A 19,441-nucleotide genomic window follows, 5' to 3' on the forward strand; every position below is an offset into this window, starting at 1 on the left:
TCTTTTGGCGTCTTCATCATGTTTACACGACACTGTCAGCACTGTCAGCACTGGAGTCGTGGCCTAATGGTTAGGGAGTCAGGCTTGTAACCTGAAGGTTGCTGGTTAGATTCTCGCGCCGGCAGGAATTGAAGGTGGGGATTGTGAATGAACAGCACTCTCTCCACCTTCGATACCATGACTAAGGTGCCCTTGAGCAATTGCTCCCCAGGCGCTGGAGCAAAGGCTGCCCACTGCTCTGGTTGTGTGTTCACTGTGTGTGTGCATTTGTTCACTACTCACTGCTGTGTGTGTGCACTTGGATGGGTTAAATGCAGAGCACAATTTCGAGTATGGGTCACCATACTTGACAATACGTCACGACTTAACTTAACTCGCCAGTTTTATGACATTAACTGCAATAATTGAAAAAGTATGATGTTTACAAATGAAATATCCATATTTCATCCAACATCCAACACAAATCTAGGAAGATATTGAGGTGAGGTAACTGCTAAGTAAACTGTAAGGTTTACTGCTAACTAGTGAAACACTCCATTAATATGACGAGCTGCAGCTCATAATACATGTTAGATGGAAACATCGTGCTTTATGATCGAATTTGTAGCTTAATTCACTAGATTTGAAATAGTTTGAGCTGCAGTTCAGTTGGTGACAGTTCAATAGAAATCAGTTGAAAGCATCCAGTCTCTCATTGTCATTGGTGTGAATGTTCAATTTATCAGTATATATGGTAATAAATATTTGAGAAAATGTTGTTGCATCTGATTGTGTTAGTCTGTATAGAGTGATAGTCAAAGTAAAAAAAAAGCAAATGGGAGAAGCAGATGAACACAAAAATCACTGTAACACATGGATAGAAGAACAAACTATACTCCTTTGTTCTTTCTATCTGTGCTCAGATATGACAGAAGGGATTTGAATGTCACAGTAGTGTGGAAGTGTAAAGTGTTTCTGTGAAACTGAGTGATGAAGTGATGATGGACTTCAGGGCACTGAAGCTGGAGACAGATTTATTGATAAAGTGAATCACAGTTTAGTTTGCTGAGCTGATCTTTTGTTCATTGAGAGTTTCTAGTCTCGAAGGCCACAGAAAACAGTCTGTTTGTGCTCTCAGTATCTGTTTAGTTTCAGTAAAATGTATGCCAATTTCAATTTTGTTTATTCAATTCAGGGTTCAATTGGTGATTAAGTTGAAGCAAATTTAAGGAAATTAATTAAAGTTTAATTGTGTGTCTGTGTGTGTATTTATATATTTTTTATAACTGTTGTTGTTTAACTATTATTATTCAATAAATAATATTTAATATAAATAATAGTAGCATTTAATAATAGTATTTAGTATTGGGAAACAGTGTTCGTGATGGTGATTTTAGTTACATTGTTCTGCCATTAGATTTTAGAGTCAGCAGTGAAGACTTTTAAACTGAAAGAGACTGAAATGGGGTTGTAAACAAGGAAGTTATTTTTACTTTCAACAACACCTTGTAAAGCACAGCCAACAAATGCATTGAGCAATCACACTTAACAGATGAAAGGATAGTTCGACAAAGATATCGCTTTCCTCAGCAGACATTCAAACTAATGATTTATTGTGAATATGAGATTGAGCTGAAGAATGAATGCTATGCCAGATGCAGGTAATCACACTCGCTCAGTCAATCTCTGTCTCATAATACTGTACACTACATCATATACAGTTTTTAATACATTGGTTCTCAAACTTTTTTTGGTCACCCCCCTTTAAAACCTATAAAAAAATCTGGCACATAGAGGGACATACCCGACGGGTGAACCGCAAAAATTGACGTAACGGGTGGAATAATATTGACGTGTCGGGTGCGGTGCGGGTGCGGGTTGGACTGGTGACAGGCACGGGCGGGTTGCGCGTTCAATTATAACCAAGACTATTTCAACTTAATCCAGTACACGCTGATAGGCAGCTCCTTTCAAATTGTCCCGTGCTTGTGTTCGCGCGCTCTGTCTGAAGACCGGGCTTCTACAGCAGGATTTGCAAACACTGCGCACTGTAGCCAATCGACAGCTGTATTGACATTGATTGACAACTGTAGGTCTAGTGATTATATTAAAGGGAGCGCTCTTTGCTCGCTTTTCTGTAGTTAATCTATTCACAGTTTGAATAAAAGCTTTAGTCCGCAATAGTTTTATATTGTTTACACGTTGAATGGTGCTTTCTCTCTCTCTGTTAACTTGTTGGGCTGCGTGTGTTAAATGTTATTATTAAATTTATTATTATTTATTATTAAAATATTAACGCATTAACTCAGAATGACTTGTTAATTGCTTGTTACATTAAAAATAAAATAAAGGTGTTTTGTCTGCCTTATGTAGATTTAATGCGGGTGCGGTTCAGGTCGCAGTTTTTATGTCAAACGGGTCGGGTCGGGTTCGGAATTAAATTAGTGTTGCTGTCGGATAACGGGTCGGGTATTCGGTTAACTACTGCGGGTGCGGGGCGGGTGCGGGTTTATCAAACAGGACCCGTGCAGGACTCTGAGCTGTAGCGGCAACTGTAGCATCCGGTGTAGACACGGTGAGTGAAGCCGAGAGCAAGATATGCCTCGTCATATTTTTTACATTTAGCGTTTGAATTACCAGCAACTGCCTGGGTCTGTGCGACTTCATCTATGGCTTTTCTCTTCCATCTCCCATGGATTCATACATTCACACTAAACCTGGTGATACCACAGCTATTGGCTTTCTTGATCACAACATTTCAGAGATAAAAAAATGGATGTCTCAAAACTTCCTTTGTCTTAATAGTGATAAGACAGAGGTAATGCTTATTGGCACACCCCATCAAATTAGTAAAACTGGTACGTTAGCTTTAACAATAGAAGGTACGGTTTTAGATTTTCAAAATAAATTTTAAAATCTGGGGGTGATATTTGACACTAAACTAACCTTCGATCCTCATGTTCAGAATACAGTTAAAAAAAAAAAAAAATGTTAATCTTAGAAACATTGCAAGAGTCCGTCCTATGTTATCCCTTTCGGTTGCTGAAAATTTTATAAATACTTTGTTTTTTCTCGTATCGATTACTGTAATGCTTTGCTCGCTGGGGTTTCTAAAACCACCTTAAGTAAGCTGCAGTCAGTTCAAAATTCAGCCGCTAGAATCCTGATAAGGACCAGGACAAACCAGCATATCTCTCCAGTTTTAGAGTCATTGCACTGGCTCCCTGTCAGGTCTCGGATTGATTTTAAAATTCTCATGCTGACCTATAAGGCTTTGCATGGTTTGGCACCACATTATTTGTCTCAACTGTTAACTGTTTATACTCCAAGTCATGATCTCCGTTCCTCTGATTCTGGCCTTTTAGTGGTACCCCCCCCTACTCATTTATGATCTATGGGTGATTGGGCCTTTTCTTCTTGTGCACCATAACTCTGGAATTCTCTTCCTTCGAGATCAGACAGGCTGAATCTTTTAGTGTTTTCAAATCTGCTCTTAAAACATATTTTTTCAGAAAAGCTTTTAAGTGATTTCTTTGTGTCATATGGATGATGTTTACTTTACTTTTTAATTGTTATTATTGCCATTATTTTTATTTTATTTTTTTATTTCTATTTTTTATCTTTTTTTCTGTGTAAAGCACTTTGAGATGTACCTTTAAAGGCGCTATAGAAAATAAAGTCTAATATTATTATTATTATCTACCATTTGAGAACCACTGCATTAATACAATAAGCTTTCAATGAAGCAACTCAATGTTCCTTTGTTACTAGTTCTAAAGTGACGTTTTGGAATTAGTAACGGAGGCTTGGGCTCAGCTGTTAAACTGTCAACTTTAGATTTGAATCTGTGGCGGAAGAAGTAGTTCTCCACAAAAGAGGGTTTTTAAAGACACTGGCAGTTTCTCAATTCCAAGAACGCAAAGAACGGACTTGCGTTCTCGTGGAGACCGGTCTTGCCAAGCTTCCATGTAAGAACGAACTCGGAAGGACGCGAGGACACAGAACGCACCCTTATGAGAATTGAGATGTACTGCGTTCTTGCTTAACTGACCGCATAGTCTCAACATAAGCAGCGGCCAATGAATAATAAATATAACATAACATTACAACCAAATGTCATAACTTATTAAAACATTTCATACTATTATATATATTATTTTCATATAATTGTATATCATTTTATTTTACAGAGTTATGTTTAACTATGACTATGTTAAGATTAATTTCAATATGCAAATAAAAATGCAGACTTTCTCTGGGTCTTATAACTTAAATTAAAAATAAGCAAAACAAAACGATAAATGTTTACTTTCAACTTCAAGAGCCGTCAAGTATTTGCGAGAGCGAGTTTAAAGCTTACAGGCTTCCGTACACCGGCCGCCCGCAGCGTCTTCTGGGATTTCTAACGGCTCGATTCTCTCAAGTCTGCACTCGATGCATCCTCGATATCAAGAACACATCCGGGCACTTTCATGCGTCCTCTGTACTTGCGTTCTTGAGAATTGGAATTGAACTTCGACTGTTGATGATAACGTAGAACGAGAATGCAAGCACGCAAGATCACTGAAGAAACGCGTATTGAGAAACGGGCACTGTGTTGTTGTCTCTTTTTTACTTACACACTTGTGGCGTTGAACTGTTGTATAAATGCAATATCATATGGCTGTATATCAGCATGGCTGTGATTACCTACTGTACAGCCGAATCACAGCAATGCTGATATACAGCCATATTGCACTGCTGTCTCCAGTATAGATGTCTCATTTGATTGCAGTTATGGTCTAGCTTTGACACATCATGAAGTGCTGTGTGCATGCAATGTAGGTGTTTATTTGAGACTCATTTGTAAAGAGCTGGTTGAGTGCAGAGGTCAGTAGATAAGACATCTGCGCATGAGAAGGCATTTCTGCTGCAGATGGAGCAGAGAGATGAACGTGAGAATGTGAATACTAAGCAGAGATAGATGGAGCCGCTACGAGTGAACAAGAGCGATGAAACACTCGTGTTGTTGCCACCTGGAAGCCTGGAGGAGTTCATGCGGCGAGTGAGTGGGAGGCGACGGGGCCGATGATGGGTTGCCTGTCGCCCTCTTTGTCATTTCAGAGATTAAAAATAACCCAGCGCCTGCACTCCTTCCTCTTTCGCTTTGTATTGCTTGCTATCCGTCCTTATACATTGTTATTAGCTTATGTGTTAGAAACATTTCACACTGATCACACCTGCATTCAGGTCTGATCTGGAGGGAATCAAACATCACAAATGACTCTTTAACAGCTCAATCGCTTCTCCTAGACATTAATACAATTGAACTGAGAGCAGAAATAGACTTCAACTCAAGTGTCCATGTGCTTTCCTTTTTATATCATTACTGTCTTGGAGAAATATTTCTCTACAGAAGAAGAAGAAGAAACACACACACACACACACACGTACTGTGAATTCTAATCTCTTTGTTCTCATAAGATTTATATTTATGCTAAGATTCATCAATGTAAAATTAATACATTTACATAAATAAATAAATAAATAACAGACTTATTTGGGGTCAGTAAGAATTATTTATTTATTTATTCAAGAAAATAATACTTTTTTAAATCAAGTAAGCAATAAATTGATTAAAAGTGCCAGTAAAGACATTTATAATGTTACAAAATATTTATATTTCAAATAAATGCTGTTCTTTTGAACTTCTATTCATCTGTGAATCCTGAAAATAAAATGCATCATGGTTTCCACAAAAATATTGGGCAACACAACTGTTTTCATCATTGATAATAATGTTTCTTGAGCAGCAAATCAGCATATTAGAATGATTTCTGAAGGATCATGTGACACTGAAGACTGGAGTAATGATGCTGAAAATTCAGCTTTGATCATAGAAATCAATTACATTTTAATATATTCATATAGAAAACAGCTGTTTTAAATTGTAATAATATTTCAAAATTTTACTGTATTTTTGATCAAATAAATGCAGCCTTAGTGAGCAGAAGAGAAAGTTTGAATGGTGATTTTAGATCCTGAGACCAAGTTGACACTAAAAAGAAACTTAACTCAGATCTCAAGTTTTCTGAGTTGTGCAAGAGAAACTGCTGAGAATAAATATCCCGTGTCCATCCTCCGTGCCTCCAGGGGGCGAGAGACAGCTGGTGATTAAGTGGTGGTAAAGAAGGTCGATTTTAAGTCGAGTAACCTTGTCATGCTAGATGTTGCCCCTTGAGGCTCATGGCATCACATCATGGTGTTTTATTCATCCAGCCTGCGGAGAGAGTGAGCAGTAAAATACATCTGAAAGGATAAGAAATGTCCTTGTGAAAAGGCGCCTGCATCATTTTTTATTTATCAGTTTTTTGGCTGCTCAAGAAGGTCAGTCTCAGATGATCCAGCGGGTCGTGGCGGTAGAGCTGTGAATTTATATATTTCCTCTGACCCCTGTGGTTAACATTAACACAGCCACTGGTTGTCAGGGTCGATTATAAAGCGAATGTAATCAATGGTTTTGTGTGTGTGGCGCTGAAGCCTCTTCAGAGCCGGTCCTGGACGGCTGCCAGCGTCGACACCTCAATCAATTGGCAGAAGTGTTGGGTCAGTGATTCTTCATCCCCTGCTGATCGAACCTTTAGCCATGGGTCTTCAACTGTCAGACAAGCCAACACAGACCCACCAGTTTTATTTCATACTGTGTAACTCACTGAACTTAGTTCATAACAGGGAACTGAGAACCACTCGTCCCCAAAAATACTCATATGCATACACATTTATATTCACTGTAGTGTATATTACACCAACCAATACTTAATACTTAAAGACTATTTATTTTCATATTTTGTAATCTGGACTAAAATTCCCTAGACATTGCTTGAATATGTTCAGATTTTTTATTATTGTTTTGTAGTTGTTTTTTCTGTTTGAAATATTTGTTTACACTTAAACAGTTTTACATTTAAACCTGGACTAAACCATGCCAGTGTTACTTTAGTATCATTTAAAAATATATATATAATTTTTTTTGTCAATATTTTGAATTAAATTTTATTTTTATATTTTTTCATTTTTGTTTGAGTTAAATTTTAAATAATCTTGTTGTGTGTTTTTGTCATTTAAAGTAGTTTTATATATATATATATATATATATATGTGTGTGTGTGTGTGTGTCTATAGAGTTTTAACATTCAGTTAACATTTATTTCACACAATAAATTCTTTAACCCCCTATTTATTTTTATGGTTTTAGCTTGCATTAATAACCCTGAAATATGCCCTATTTATTGATTGAAAATTGTCCTTTTGAAAATTGGTCTTTATAAGATGTAGAAACATTTGTTTACTTCATTTTTCCCTCCATTTTAATCTGGATTAAAACATGTCAGAAAAGATTTCTAGATATTGATTGAAAATATTCTGATTCTTTATGATTATTATTAATAATAAAAGCTTTATTCTTTTTCACATTAATCTGTAACATTTGTTTTACTTTATACATTTTTACGGTGTATTGTTTTTTTGTATTTAAATCTAGAGTTCTTTTTGTTATTAGAAAAAAGTTTAAACTTGTATAAGAGGACAGAACTTTTTGAAACTTAATTCAATATCATGATAAATTATTATGGATTAAAAAAAGTCAGATATCGATATATCGGCCGATATTCTTTGTGTATATTATAGTACAGTACCAGTCAAAAGTTTGGACACTTCCCATTCGTGTATCCAGACTTTTGACTGTATATAGAATACAGTATATAAATAAACAGAATATATATACATAAACACATTTTTAGCAATGATAACTCAAATGTGGTGATCAAACACTTATAATGATGTGACAAATATATGTAATGGAGGCAGGGTATTTAACAATTTAACAATAAACTTTATTATCCAAAATGAGTTTGACAGTGCACTTAACAGTAAACTTCACTTCACTTATACACAAAATAATGCAAGTGCATAAAATATACATACTTGCATTATTTTGTGTGTTTTAAAATTTGCATCATGTACAGTGTTAACCAAGCATTTGCATACTTGATTATTTCTGGCCTTAAATAGTTGCATTCCACTGCATTACTCTCCTGTCGAATGCATTTTTCAAATAGCGTGCAGACGTGAAGTCAGTCATGTATAATTTCCTCGAAGAATTATGCGCACTATGCATGCTGTGATCTACCGCTGCACAGCAATTTCAGCAATCACGTTCAACAGTTGCAGCAGAAGCTGGTGAATCAAAGACGGCGCGGTTCAAACGTGCTGTGCAAACACAAGCTAATCTTTGCTCTCGGGGCAGCGGGTTTGAAGTCTCCGTCTCCTGCTCGCTGCCAATGTGACATTACATCAGCCGTCGTCATGGTGACACACTTTCTGTTGTCCTCTGTGTCAGCTGTTTGTCCTGGCCTTCAAAAGAGACCGAATAAACCATCAAATGCATAAAAATGCTGAAGCATCAGATAGTGTTTGCAAAAACATACACGCCTGGTTGCGCTCTTTATGTGTGCGTGTGGCTGTTTTGATTAAAAAAAAAAATCACTGATCTTGTAGCTGTCACCTTAGCATGGATTATTTTTAATAAAAATTAGATTTTTATCTCTAAGTCAACATGAAACCATATTTGCAACCCTCTAATGTGACATACTGTATTTCAGAATGAGAGTCCAAACAGCTGATAAAAACATCACAATAATCCACACCACTCCAGTCCATCAGTTAACATCTGGAGAAGACAAAAGCTGAAACAAATCCAGCATTAAGACATTTTTAACTAAAATACGAGTCCATAATCCATAATTCTGACGGCACCCATTCACTACAGAGGATCCATTGGTGAGCAAGTGATGGGATGTTACATTTCTCCAAAACAAAAACTCATCTATATCTTGGATGGCCAAAGGGTGACTAAATGTTCAGCATATTTTCATTTTTGGGTGAACTTCCTATATAAATTCAGCTCAACTGAATGCATTCAGTTTGTATGGACTGCACTGACAACTAAATGCTGAATTATATTAGCAAGTTATAACTCCTATAATTCATTTTAATCAGATGAATGCGATGCATTGACGACGGCTTAGATGTTTTCTGATGAAATAATGGCTTGTAGTGTGATGCAAAGCACCGCAGTAACTCAGTGCTGTCCGTAGCTCTATCTCTGTGCCGGGAAGGGAAATGTTCCCTGTGATTATGAATGAAAACGCCTCGTCGTTTCACAGCTGCATGACCAGGGAATTCTGTCTTAACCTTCACAAAGCCTGAGCGTGTGTCTGTACATACAGCATGAGTATAAAAGGCATTGTACACAATAAATATTGTTGGCTCTGTGACAAATTGCTTGCATTTCTCTATTGTAGCTTGAGATAAAAGTGTTTAATGAATGCATAAATGCAAATCTAAATGTAAAAGTGTCCTTTAAATGCATAAATGTAAAATGCTAAACTTTATAGGTGTAAATCACTGTCGGTGTGAACACACTTGTAAGTGTTAGCATCGAAATTCATTCTGTTAAACTTCATCTTTCCTGTGCTTTAGATTCATACGGTGCAGCTTCAGCCTCACATTCGCTGCCAAAAGTGAAGTGTTGCAAAGTCCTCTCCCATCGCATACGAAGTAGTGGGCAAACGTAGCTGCAAAAGCACAGATGCACAGGAAATAGTGCACCATCTGGACACCTTTGGCTCCTGTGATGAGAGATGCTCTAATCCTAATCTCACGTACTGTACGGGACAGATACAGCGGCCATGCAGCCAAGTGTGTTTCTGCACAAATCCACTGAAGCCTGCTGTTCTCAGAGAGACGGATCGCAAATTAGATCTCGTTTATGTAGTATTAGTTGTTTTTTTAGACCTCAATGAGATCTCAACAGCATCTCAAACTGTGCTCAGATTTGAAACCTAAAATGTCTCGGAGATTTCAATATGAACTCATGATCAAATGATCTGAGCTGCTCTTCACGTTCATTTTATAGCTCTATACACAACTCTGTGATTGTGTAATCGTAGAATTTATTCCAGCATCAAGCAAACTCTGCATTATTTGCAGCCACTTTTTAGCAAAAAATATTAGCATAAGATGGGGGAAGCAATATTAACTAATAAAATCCACACTTTCAGTAATTATGCACAAATGTATTTACAGATAATTGTACTCTTACTGTCACTAACACAATACATAAGTATACATCATGATTATTTGGTGAGGATATTACTGTAAAACAACAAAAAATGCCACATATTTCAGTAATTTTTGAGAAAAGCTGCAAGTTCTGTTATTTTAGGCTACAAAAATCAGAAAAAAGGAATTGTGGTGGGAATTATCTATTCTCTTATTATATGACAGATTCGCAAACTTTTTTTGTCAGCTTAACCTGTTTGACGTATAATAATTTTCTTGAAGCATATTAAATACATTTTTAAGAAAAGCAGCAGCAAATTCAGTCATTTTAGGCCACAAAAATCAGAAAAAAATGCACAAAATCCAGGTGGGATTATCTATACTCTTCCTATATGACAGGGATTTACAATTTTTTTTTTTATTTACTTGAAATATTTAACGTTAATATTTCAATAATTAAATAACGCATTCGCAGATTATCTGATGTCATTTAATGTTCATATATTATGCAGATAAACTAATGAAATATTTATCCTTGTTTTAATACACTAGTGATCAAAATTTTGGAATATTTAACATTTTTAATGTTTCTGAAAGAAGTCTCATCTGCTCAAAAAGGCTGCATGTATTTGATTAAAAATACAGTAAAAATTGTGACATATTTTTACAATTTGAAACTGCAGTTCTTTATGTGAATATATTGTAAAATGTAATTTATTCCTGTGATGTAAAGCTGTATTTTCAGCATCATTACTCCAGTCTTCAGTGTCACATGATCCTTCAGAAATCATTCTAATATGCTGATTTGAATTATTATTGGTGGTGGTGGTTAATTATTAATAATGGTTCTTTTTATTATCAGTGTTTTGCTTCTTAATATTTTTGTGGAAACTTTGACTGAATTTCAAATAGAAAACAGCTTTAAATTTAAAATCAGCATCATAGAATGATTTCCGAAGTATCACTGAAGACAAGTAATGATGCTGAAAATTCAGTTTTGAGCGCAGCAATCAATTACATTCACATCTATATTCACAAAGAAAATAGTTATTTTAAATTGCAATAATATTTCAAATTTTTTATTTCATTTTTGATCTAATAAATGCAGCCTTGGTGAGCAGAAGACGTAAAAAAAGTGTTTTATTTTTTTATTTTAAAATTATTTATTTTAATTTTAGATTTATATATTTCATTATTATCCTTTCATCAACTCACAAACCCCTGTGGTTCCTTCACGAAAATGAAATACACCGCTGACTGTGTGTTTGTAATTCTTTTTAAGAAAAGTAACTAGGTTAAACGTGATGGCATCTGCTGATTGATCAGAGTGTGGTTCACAGAGAAGCGCACGGCGGGCGTTGAGGTGATTTTTACACAGGGTTACAGGACTGGTCTGTGGGTTTAACGGATGGAGAGGGCGGCGGGAGCTGGAAGCCTCTGGCAGTTATTGCTCTTTAAGACGAGCGCTGCAGATTTATGGCCTGCGAGAGGGATACAGTAGAGCGACCGTTATTAAGGGTGCTGCAATTAAACTGACAATTTGTAATGTAAATCGTCTTAGTTCTGCCCCTGTCAGGCGCTGGATAATCAGAGCGGCTCGCAGCCAGCGGAAATCAATTCTCCATCTTTTTTCTCCTCTTCCTTCCTTCTCTCATCTGTTTATTTGTCTCTCTGCTCTCATACAAACTCTCTTCACTTGCTCATTAGCTTTATTTTTTCTCTGTCTTTCTGTCGGTCTAGCTTTCTTCATCTACCCTTTATTCCTTTACCTTTTTTCCTTCTTATTTTTCTATTATTTTAGTGTTTATATTCTATTATAGTACTCATTAATATATATATTTTTTAAAACTTGCTTTATTTAAATATTTTTATTTAATTTTAGTTTAGGTTTTAATTTGTGTGCTTTTGTTTTTTATTGTTTATTTATTTTATTAATTTTTTTGTTTATTAGTTTTTGTTTTTTTATTGAGCTTTAATTTATTTTATGTCAGTTTTAGTAATTTTAGCATTTCAACTTAAACCTATTTCAGTTAGTTACCAAATATCTCATTTTTATTTAGTAGTTGATGTTCTAGAATAACTAAAACTGAAATAAAGATGAATAAATACTATATAGACATTAAATAAATAAATGAAAAAATAAATGCATGAATGATAAAACAACAACTTTGCTAAAACTTGAACTAAAATTCAAATTCAAATTCAAAAATATAAAAATGAAATAATTAGAAAATATAAAGCTAAAATATAAATAAAAGCTAAAAAAATGATAATAAGATAATTAATATTCATTCAGAGTATTAATAATTACAACATTTAAATAATTAAAAATATAAAAACTAATAATAAAATAATAAATTATAAAAACAAATTCAAAATATCAATAACGTCTGTCAACTGATACTAAAATAAAATAAATTGAAATATTAAGTAAAAATAGTATCTTAATGATTGTAAAATAAGACTGTGTCCTTCGTTCCTCTGTCCATACATTGTATTCTCTTTCTCTCTCTCTTCATTGAAAGCTACGCCGCTCTTTATTTATTTTGACTGTACAGAGCAGGAGTCGTGAATTGATTTTATTTCTTGTGGAGTGGAACCGTTTAGCGCAGATGGAGAAAGACGTCCTGCTGCTCTGAGATCCAGCCTTATAATTTAAGAGGAATTGTATTTCAGGTTCTGTATTCTTTAACGGAATGGGAAGCGATTGAGGTTTGGTGAACGGCTCAACGGTTCGACTATTAGCACACTTCAGTCCAATCACATGGCTTTGTTGGGTTTATTTAGCGCCGGCGCTCTGATGTGTCTGCAAATAATGACTTCTGTCTGTCAGACACTAAATCATTTGTTAAATCAAGCAAACTCTTATTCAAGGTGCAAATTGCATTAGGCTTCATCGGTCTGGGCCAATGGCTTCAGAACGGTCCAGTGGAACCGCAAACTACAAAATGCATTGCTTTTTCATTTCCATTTGGTTAACATGGAGCATGAGAGGAAAACAAAGACAAATTGCAAAATTATGCAGAAATATATTTATGTTTTGTCTGGAAAATAAATGCAGGAGGACTGTAACAACTGTTTACAGAGGTCATTTTTATTTGTGGATTTTTGTCTTATTTATTCACAGCTCAATACATTGTATGGGTCAAAATTATAAATTTTTCTTTTATGCCAGAAATCATTAGGATTAATCATTAAGTAAAGATCATGTTTCATGAAGATATTTTGTACATTTCCTACCGTATATATCAAAACTTTATTTTTGATTAGTAATATGCATTGCTAAGAACTTCATTTGGACAACTTTAAAGGTGATTTTCTCAATATTTAGATTTTTTGCACCCTCAGATGCACTCTCACATCATTGCACCATCCACTGTTAGTATAAAAACAGATTCCTCCACCCTTCGTCTTACCTGAAAGTTCCACACGGCGATCCGCTCTGAAGAGTCGGAAATATGCTTGAATTGTGAAAACAAAACGAATAAATAGTATAAAATGTAGATGTTTTTATATTTTCTCTCTATTTTTTACTCAGAACATCCTGCTGTACTCAGACCTCCAGGAGTCGACCTTTGACCTGCGGCAGCTGCCGACTCGCTGCTTCGAGGCCATGGATCATTTCAGCAAGTGTTTCCTGATCGTGAAGCTGAAGCGCGAGCAGGAGACGGACGCGACAGCGGGACGTGACTGGAGAGCCGTGCGTGTGGATCTGGTGGCTCCGCCGCTGGAGCGCTTCACTTACGCACTGCTGGGATGGTCGGGATCCACGGTACGAGCTCAGATATCTGCACAACCAGTCAGTTCCAGGACTAGATCACCCAAAAATCAAGAAAATCTGAAAAATATTTAGGCATAGATTTAAGATTTATATATTTGAATTGCATATCAAATGTCCATCCATTTGGAGTACACAATTTTAACATTAAAGAATGTGATGCATATTTGTCAGTTCTGCACTAAAACTAAATAAATAAAATAAATCATTGCATAGTGTATTATTAGTGATTTCATTTTATATAAATTAATCATAATTTTGAATTGCAAAAAATTATATATATTTATACAGTTGGTTAATAAGTTTGTTAATAATTTGTGTGAAAATATTACTACATATTGCACAGTATATAGTAACTACTAAAAAAAGCAATAATAATAATACTAATTTTCATTTATTATCTTTTGATTAAAAATGATATATTAACAAAAAATTTGTAACTAAGAAATAATAATGATAATAATAATAATAATTTTATTTTCATTAAAATTTAGATATTTATTTTTACAGTTATATTTATAAAGTTGTATTTAAAAATTCTAAATACATTGTTTAATTATTTATATATATATATATACACCTGGTTATTTTGCTACCTGGTCTCATGGCATTTACGTACCTGGGTGCACTTTTTAGCGTGACATGAAATACGTACCAATAAGTACATATCACTGCAGTTTCCAAAATAAATGACCACTTTCACACACATTTACAGAGTTGCGATTAATAAAGCGTAATTTTTGCACAATTACTTGAAGAATATCATGCTATGACTTCAAAACAATATTAATATGCTGGGAGATTTGAAAACTGATGCTTCTGAAAGTTAGCATCGCACACATCCAGCTTCATATCTATGGGTTTTCATACATTATAAGTTTGTTCGGTAGCTCACGGAGTACGGAGACGGACTTATGAGACGAGAAGCACCGGTTTGAATCCCGTGTAACTACGGTTCGACAAAGCAGTTAAAATTTCCGTAGAAGGAAGTTCAAATAGCACAGTTGCATCAGCAAATACGTTTTTATATCAGTTTTGCATTTGTTAACACTATCGGGTAGGTTTAGGGTTGGGTTTGGTGTAGGGCATATTTCCAACACGATAGAGTATTAACCTTTAGCGACAGTCCCCGGATATTTGAATTCTGAACCGCCGCAATATGTACCTGAAGCAACGTAATAAAAAAACAGCAATACGTACCAATATCAAAAAGTGCGCAGAGGTACGTATTTTTATGAGACCAGGTTGTTATTTTGTAATTAAAACCCATTCAGTTTATTGGTGCTATTACAGAAGTTTCATTTATGCACACTGTACAGTATTTCCACCTTAAATTGTTGCGTGTAATAAAATTGGCTGTAAAAGTCATTTTGACTTAACTTATATGAAACTGACTTAAAAACATTTTTATTTAAATGTATTTTTATTTTTTATTAAAAATTGTATATTACCTTAAGAAAAATTGTAACTAAGAAAAAGCAATAATAATAATAATTTTATTTTTAATTAGAAGTTAAATATTTAAATATGTAAAAAAACAAAAAAACAAAACATGAATTAAAAACCAAATTTGAAATTAGTTAAATTAATTTGATGAATTAAAGTAATGAAAAATATGTTTCCATGACTTATTGATCATATCATATATATTTTTTTACAGTGTGTGACAGACAAATATGCATGACATTGAGTTTATTAGTTTGTTTGTTTTAAAGCTGTGTAATCCAAACGGATGCACATTTTTTTATGTAGTTCATATAAATCTTAAATGTAGGCTTAAATAGTGTGCATACAGTATCCGACAGACTCCACAATAGACTCCATCTATTGAGTTTCTGTCCCATAAGCACAGAGGAAAGTCTTTAGGGGCGTCAGAGACAGATAGAGTTTGACTCGAGCTGTTTATAGACGACCCCTGACCTTGTGCGTGAGCGCTCACGTCCCCTGCGTCGCGTCTGCCGGCCATCCGCTCCACGCCGAGCTCGACCCATCAGCTGTAATTACATTCTCCCACTCACCGCCTCCTGGGCTTCGCTATCCCATGATGCCTTTAGCACCCGTGGATCGCTGCAGCCGTTCGAGGACAACCAAGACGGAGAATGGGAGGAAGTTCGTTTCTGAAGCTTATCATAATTAATAAATCATACCATTATGTGCATCTCATTAGAAGTTGGGAGTACTTTAAAATGAATTCATGCATTTATTCATTTATGCGTTCTCTCTTCATGGGATCCAGTAGTGGCGTTTATTTCCAGCCCGAGCAGCCGTGACCTAGAGGAGCTTTAGATAATGACTGAAAACATTAAAACCACTGTATGTTTGAAGAGCTTAATGGAGGAGCGTTTAAAAAGGTCTGCTGGCCACGATAAGAGTCTCTAAAGAGATTCATGATGCTTAATGCCATAAACAACAGCATCAGTGCACGGTGGTGTGTTCAGGTTCACTTTAATTCTCATTTAACTGCTTTATTTGCTCGAGGGAAATATATAAACAAGAAATAACAAACTCCATAATATTGCAGACGCGCTACAGTTTAATGGCTTTATTCTTTAGATTATTCTATTTGTGTATGAGCGGGAACTCACTGTGCTCTGGTAATATTATCTGTATCTGATCAGACAGTCCGATATTATAATGCACAATGTGATTTAGAGAAATATCATGGGTTCCTGGATCAATATCAACATACAGTACATGTGCTGCATTTAATCTCATTGTGGTTTACAATAACATTTGAGATATTAAAAAGATCACATTTGGGGTTTTATTTTACATGTTCAATGTTTACAATCAATGTATGTGTATGTATATATATATACACACACACACACACACACACACACATATGTGTGTGTGTGTGTGTATTACACCGTTTTAACATTAATACATTTATTGTTATGCATGTTTGTATGTCATGTATAAATGAAATGGTAATAGTAATTTCTGTAATAGTCCTAATGAATGGAATGGGTTTTAAATACAAAATAACCAGCTTTATACATATATATTTAGATTTTTGAATTTTTAAAGAATTAAATATAACTTATTTCATAATTTTCAATGAAATGTTATAAACAATTTTATGAATATATAATTTTAATGAAAAATAAAAGTATTTGTATTATTAGTATTAGTATTATTATGTAATGCATTTTCAATATGATTATTTTAAATAAAATTATATTGTTGATAAAATTTAAAAATATAATTTTTCTGTGTTTTCTATGTGAATCTATATTAAAATATAATTTATTTCTATGATCAAAGCTGAATTTTCAGCATCATTACTCCAGTCTTCAGTGTCACATGATACTTCAGAAATCATTCTAATATGCTGATTTGTGAACAAATAAGTTTGTTGAACAATTCTTTTCAAACTAACTTGTTTGTCTGAAGGTCATAAAAAATTTTTTGTCATAAAAAGCATGATATTACCATGTTAATGTGCAAAGAACAAGGTAAAACCATAGCAAGTAGAATATTTAAACTCAGTTTTCTGTTCTTTCTCCAGCTGTTTGAAAGAGACCTGAGACGATTCGCCAGACTGGAGCGAGGAAAACTGCTGGACAACCACGTGCTTTACGACAAAGCAACGGTACACACACACACACACACACACACACACACACACATCTCCTCATGACTACACTGAACACTGTTACTGATCGGAAATAGTATATGTGAGAAATTGCAACACTCAGTATGACACCTGTTGGAGCGAAGGTCTTTCATTTAAAAGACCTTTTATAAGAGTCACCGGCTGCTTTTATTCTCCAGGTTGCATGTGCATTCAGCAGACCGGCATGAAAAATACAGGCTTTTTATCATATTATTGTTGTCAGATTTTGACGATTTGTCATAAATTGAAATGTATTCTTGACAAGCTTCGGAGATTTTCCTTTCTATTAGGAGCTGTACTTCCATTACATGAAAATAACGGAATTGTTGAATATGGAGGCTGTAAAGTCAAACTAAACGGCTGTCGTGTGCTGAATCTTTGATGCTTTATAAGCAGATTCAGCATTCAGTGTTTTTATTTTCCACAGAGAACAGCAAGTTTTCCTTTCGTCCCGTTTAGTGTTGATTGAGTTCAGAGAGCAGGAGTTTCATTAAACTTCCTAGAGGTCCAGTCTGTAATTTTATTAGATTTTTTCTGAAAAAATAACAAAAGTGATTAGATTAGCGTCTCTACTCACCCGAGTGAATCTAGGCAATTAGACGAACAGATGTTGATGTAGGTGACTTGTCTCTATGAGTTAGTCTATGGTTTCTGTCCGCTGTTCACATGAATAAACAGTGAACTCTTGTTTTTTTCTGCAAATATGATTTGTATGTAAATGCTTTGTGAATCTTTTGATGATATATGTTGCTTCAGATGTTCTTTTGTCCATTGTCAGATTTATAGCAGTCTTATAAAGTGGTTAAGGCAGTTATACCACGCGTAGGAAAAACATGATTATAATTAAGGCATTTTGTCTTGATGCAACTAAAGCAAACGCTTCTCTAGAGCTCAAAACACTGGCAGGTGTGTGTGTGTGTGTGCTAGTTTTGGACCAAATTGGGAACTGAAGAACTGGCGCTCTTTCCATTCATGAGTGTGAATTGAATTAAATTGAATTGGCCACCGCTCACAGGAAGTTGAATTGGAAATATAAATAAGTCTGTGTATCTGTATTGATCTTTGAGGCCTGGAAACTTCAAGGCTTTTGAAACTTTCAAACAAGCCAACATTCAAAGATTGTTTTTGCTTGCTTTTCTAGTTCAAAATGACAGTCATATGAATTTCTTTGAATTTCAGTTTATTTTTTGATTCTGCTCATTAAAATTCAGCATTGTGTTTTCTGCCTCAATTAAAACTCAATTCGGAATCAGGAATTGTATTGGTATTAAATGAGTGTGACACATGATTGTGTTCATCAGACATATCAGAAAACAATCAGGCTTGTTGCCGTGACAACTGCATAGCAACACCTTAGCAACCGCATAGCAACACCTTAGCAACCACTGGAGCATTGTGACTTGATTGCATTTCTCAGACACATCAGAAAACAATCAGGCTTGTTGCCGTGACAACTGCATAGCAACACCTTAGCAACCACATAGCAACACCCTAGCAACCACTGGAACATTGTGACTAGATTATTTATCAGCCACATCAGAAAACCATCAGAAGTGTTGCTATGACAATAGCTTAACACCATATATCAACTGCATAGCAACACCCTAGCAACGACTTGAGCATTGTAACTGGATTGCGTTCGTTAGACACATCAGAAAACCTACAGGTGTGTTGCCATGACAACTGCATTAGCAACACCCTAACAACCACATAACAACACCTAAACAACGATTGAATTGTGACTAAAGTGTTAGTGTTAGGCCTCTAACACTAGCTCGCTCTATTTTTTTCCTATTATATCTGTTTTCTTTTTATTTCTTACATAATTAAAAAAAAAAAACCTTGCTATGTGTACTGCGTTAGGCTAACTGAGACTTGTTATAGCACTTGCGTATCATTGCTCTTTTGTTGGTTTTGATTGCTCCCATTGTCCTCATTTGTAAGTCGCTTTGGATAAAAGAATA

The 19,441-nt window shown here is 35.0% G+C and overlaps 1 protein-coding gene across 4 annotated transcripts in view; it reads left to right on the forward strand.

The window, feature by feature from the left end:
* The window catches only part of dntt (deoxynucleotidyltransferase, terminal), a 144,611-nt gene that overhangs the window by 62,151 nt on the left and 63,019 nt on the right, over window positions 1-19,441 (forward strand). For all 4 annotated transcript variants that reach the window (XR_009273817.1, XR_009273818.1, XM_058794830.1 and 1 more), the window contains exons 9-10: window positions 13,619-13,852; window positions 17,370-17,453. Coding sequence is in view for 2 of the 4 variants with exons in the window: in XM_058794830.1 (XP_058650813.1) it covers window positions 13,619-13,852; window positions 17,370-17,453 (318 nt within the window). In the remaining 2 variants the exon portion in view is untranslated. The remainder of the gene's footprint in view (window positions 1-13,618; window positions 13,853-17,369; window positions 17,454-19,441) is intronic.

This window comes from Onychostoma macrolepis, chromosome 13, assembly GCF_012432095.1.
Source record: "Onychostoma macrolepis isolate SWU-2019 chromosome 13, ASM1243209v1, whole genome shotgun sequence".
NCBI lineage: Eukaryota > Metazoa > Chordata > Actinopteri > Cypriniformes > Cyprinidae > Onychostoma > Onychostoma macrolepis.